Below are 4567 nucleotides of genomic sequence, written 5' to 3' on the forward strand. Positions count from 1 at the left end.
TTTGGTCAAATGTTTACAGCCACAGGTTTTCAACATTTTTTTATGCAATTTTGGCATACGTCTCCCATTTTGGCAGGGTTGAGAACCGTTTGAATTTGATTTGGTTGTGATGGTGGTGGTTTTCACGACTTTTGAAAGTTGTTGGTGGTTCCTTCCATCTCCCCTTTGATGTTCCGGTGGTGCTCATAGATAATTCTATGGCAAAAAATCTCGTAGTTTGTTGAAGTTACCAAATGGTCTCGTTTCTTCTAAAAAAATTGTCGCTTTTTCATGAAAAATTTTAAACAAAAAGGTAATTTTTTTCAATAATTACCCTTACTTTTTTATAGTGAATCAGCCACTGGAAATGAATATCTTGGTTAATTATCTTCCTTTGATAATAAATACTTTCAAGCAAAAGAAATAGTGCGGTACCTTACCAAGTACGAGTAATTTCCATGAATTTTCTGTTACAATCAGAGCTTATGTAGTATTGTGTGAATTTGAAAAAAAAAAAAAATGAATTTCGCCAATGTTGAGAAGTTGAAAATAATGACAAAGAGTTGAATCAGTTAAAATATAAACTAAGTGGGGTGTCCAGTCCCAGTGAGTGGATGGCAATACTTCAGATTTGGATACAACCAGGTACCACTAACTAGTAAGAAAAAAGGTCATGTGAAAGTGTTGTCTATCTAACAAATTGAAGGGGAAAAATATGTTTTCAAAATCTGAGACTAATTGTAAGAGCCAAAATCTAATTTTGACCATGAGGGTTGGTCAGGTTGGTAGTACATACTTCGAAAAATGAACATAACTATCTATCAAAAGTTTTTACCTGACTTGCAAATTGAATGGGCTACGAATGATTTTTAATTTGAAAAAATGGCGATGGAAAAAATATTGCGGAAATGAATAGTAAGTATGTCGAAAAATGAAAAAAATTTGTAATGATAATTTTTTTTCTTACTCTTGAAATTTATAAAGTTTTTGGAACCCAAAATTGCCAATTTAATAACATTTTTACCAAATCAAAAGTTTTTGAGTTACAAGAACTTTTTAAATTTTATAGTTAGAAAGAATGATCATAACAAAATTTGTATTATTTTTTCCATTCGTGATTTTTTAAAATTGAAAATCATTCATAGCTCCTTCAATTTGCAAGTTAGGCAAAAAGTCGATCGTGATAGATAATTTTGTTCATTTTTCAAAATACTACCAAGTATCAACCCCCGTGGTCATGGTCAAAATGGGATTTTGGCTCTCAGATTTTGAAAACATATTTTTCCCCTTTAATTTTGAAGATAGGCAACATCCTTCGCATTAACCTTTTTTCTTCGTGCTTGAAGTATTGCCATCCACTAACCTCACTGAACAATTGTGAACACTGAACACCCTGTGGAGGCCAAAAAAAAAGATCACTCTGATCAGGAACCAAAAAGAACCAATTCTTGAAAAAAGCGTTCTGATGATTCTTTTTGAACATCAATTGAACCTTGTTCTGGTTCTCGTAATGGTGATCTTGTCCCTCAAAAACTGAATTGGTACTAAATGGTTCCAGATTTGTTTAAAATATATTTTTCACATTTCATGGTTTTTAGAACCTTTTTGAATTTTGGGCAGTTTTTTTTCCAAATTTTGAAATGGTTCTGATGGTTCTGGTTCCCGTTTCAGCTGATCTAAAAAAAAAGAGTTGGCTGCAATACTTTTGAACGGTAAAAGCTGGAGTTTTGAGTAAAAAACTAAAGTAAGATGGCAAAATTGCAAATAGGTACCTGCTTTTTTTAAAACGCTTACAAGCTCACTGGAAATTCTAAGTAAGTAATGTAAAAATAAAAAATCATTTAGAACAGGATAAAATTCTGAACAGTTTTGCTCAGACCAAAGTGTATTTTACTTACATAACAATCCGTGAATGAAAATATACTTCATGAATCGTTCTTTATTTTTTTTTCTTCGCGAAAACAAATTTTTTTACACCATTCGACGCCTCGACGGTAAATTTCATTCTAGTTGAGAAAAAACCTCATCTACATTGTATTTCTACTAGAAAAAGTAGAAAAACATTTCTCTAGTAAAACCAAAAATTTCGAAATGAAAAAACAGAAAAACATAAAACTGAAAAACCATCGAGAAATAGTGCAATGACGTCATTGACGTCATCAATAAGGTGTTTCGATTGGATTCGGTAAAGGCGGAGTGGGGATTGCTAAATTAATTCAAAATCTATAAAGAAAATATAGAAAAACACTCCTTGTCAAATTCGGATTCGGGTCAAAAATCACCTTGAAAACATACAAACTTTTCCCTGTCAAAATTCAAAACTGATTTCGGCCGACTGTCGCTTTACCATTATTCAATCAATTGTAGCTGTCCGTCAAGTGACGTCATTGTGACGTTTCATTGAATGAAATCGTAATATGTGGCTACGTAGCGTGTTATCACTTTTCTTACGTTGGACAGATTATACTCTTGAACTTGAATTTTTCCTTGTCACCGGAATTTTTTACATTGAATTGTGGTGTTGTGTGATCCGAGTCGTGTTTTATTAAGTTCCTCAATTATTTAAATATTTCTCAGAAAGTTGAGCTTTCAGGTAATTGAAGTTTTCCATTGCGTAGAAAGTTGTAACCGTGTATTTTTTTGCTAGTTACTTACTTATCAAACACTATAAAATTAGCCATGTCGAAATTTTGTTTTCCTAATGTTATGTAATACATATTACAAGTCGCTGTGAGTTTGTGATTATCTTGTCTTCTTACTTATTAAAATTACCCGAAAGGCTGAAATTTTCATTCGATAATTGTTCGGCTTATTGCTCTAAATTACGAAGTACTCCTTTCGAACACCTGTAACTCACTTTTTGAATGGACACCGGGCGGTACTTTGATAATGAATTATTAATGTTTGCACGAATATGTGTGTGTGTAATGATACGGCCACTTGTAAGACGTATTTGTAATGTATTAAATATTCAAATTTTTCAAGTCCGGTAAGATTTATTTTTCATGATCTCGGTAACATCGAAGTGGATTATTACGCGATGGATTAACAATTCAATCGCCAGTTCGATACAGTATAAAATAGGCTGAATTTTCGCTTGCTTTTTCATTGTTCGGTTTTACGTACTATTGAGTGTGTATTTTGCTAACGTCGAGTTGTGCAATTTTTTTTTATAGATCCGAATACTTAGAATATGGCACCACAGTTAGCTAAACCTGCTCCTACCTTTTCCGGAACCGCTGTTATCAATGGTCAATTTAAAAATATCAAATTAGAAGACTTCAAAGGGAAATACTTAGTTTTGTTCTTCTACCCGTTAGATTTGTGAGTTGTATATCTAATTTTAGTACTCAATATACGATCTTAATCTGAGAGCTTTTTACGCTAATATTATACATTCGTTTGCAGTACGTTCGTTTGTCCTACGGAAATAATCGCTTTCTCCGATAGAGTCGACGAATTCAAAAAAATCGGCTGCGAAGTCATAGCTGCGTCATGCGACAGTCATTTCTGTCATTTGGCCTGGGTTAATACTCCAAGAAACCAAGGAGGTCTCGGTCAAATGAATATCGCTTTGTTAGCCGATAAATCGGCTACAATCGCTAAATCATACGGTGTTTACAACGAAGAAACTGGTATACCTTTCCGCGGATTATTCATTATCGATGATAAAGGTACCTTAAGACAAGTGACGATAAATGACCTCCCTGTGGGAAGATCTGTCGATGAAACACTTCGTTTAGTGCAAGCATTCCAATTTACCGATAAGCACGGTGAAGGTGAGTGTACAGTTGTAGTCAAATTTAAACGTTTAATCAACGAGTGGTTATGTTGTAATTCCGAGTAAACGTGTAAAATTCTGATAAAAAAACTTGGTTATGTCATTTGATAATTTATGGTAATGTTCTGGATAAATTACCGATGTACCTACTATGGGGTAATATTATCTTTCGACGAAAAGAGTTTGTTTTTCGACATGCAACAAGTTGAAGAGTAAAGATAACCGTGCACTGTGCATGAAGGGTACATTGATCGCCATCGTGTCGACAAGATGCAAATCAGAAAGAAAATTTATGTCGAGTTGATGAATGATAATACTTAATAAGAACCGATTTAAAATTTTTTTGGCAATTTGTACGTAATGCTCGAATGACCACGTAATATGATATACGATAACGAATGAACGTTCTACGTACCTAAGGTATTAATGATGTTTAAATATTTTTCTTGCGCAGTTTGTCCGGCTAATTGGAAACCGGGTAGTAAATCTATGAAACCGGACCCGAAAGGAGCTCAAGAATATTTCCAAAATCAATAATAAATAAGCATTCGAATTCGAATTTTTTTGAAGAAACCTGGCGTCCTTCTTTTTTTTTATCTTTGAAAGATGATAGATTTTTATGTATGTACCTATAGTTTTAACTCTCCTCATCTTTTCATGTTTTAATCATATATTTTTATTTAATTTAAAATAATGGAAAAAAACGTATTTATTGTAATTTTGATTGAATGAACAGAGGTGTCGCGTTAGTTTAAAAATGGAATCATGTGTGCCACTTATAAATACAACACTGTTTAAGCTCGCTGA

The 4567-nt window shown here is 33.2% G+C and overlaps 1 protein-coding gene across 2 annotated transcripts; it reads left to right on the plus strand.

Moving 5' to 3' along the window:
- Positions 1-2413: 2413 nt before the first annotated feature.
- LOC135839965 (peroxiredoxin 2-like) lies at positions 2414-4567 on the plus strand. 2 transcript variants are annotated; one of them, XM_065356252.1, is made up of 4 exons: positions 2414-2572; positions 3156-3303; positions 3388-3758; positions 4215-4567. In XM_065356252.1, exons 2-4 carry the CDS (start codon positions 3173-3175, stop codon positions 4295-4297), a joined length of 585 nt encoding a protein of 194 aa, XP_065212324.1. In that variant the 5' UTR covers positions 2414-2572; positions 3156-3172; the 3' UTR covers positions 4298-4567. The 2 variants fall into 2 exon arrangements, with proteins under 2 accessions (XP_065212324.1, XP_065212325.1); XM_065356253.1 differs by lacking the exon at positions 2414-2572 and adding an exon at positions 2737-2968.

This window comes from Planococcus citri, chromosome 3 (genome assembly GCF_950023065.1).
Source record: "Planococcus citri chromosome 3, ihPlaCitr1.1, whole genome shotgun sequence".
Taxonomy (NCBI): Eukaryota; Metazoa; Arthropoda; class Insecta; order Hemiptera; family Pseudococcidae; genus Planococcus; species Planococcus citri.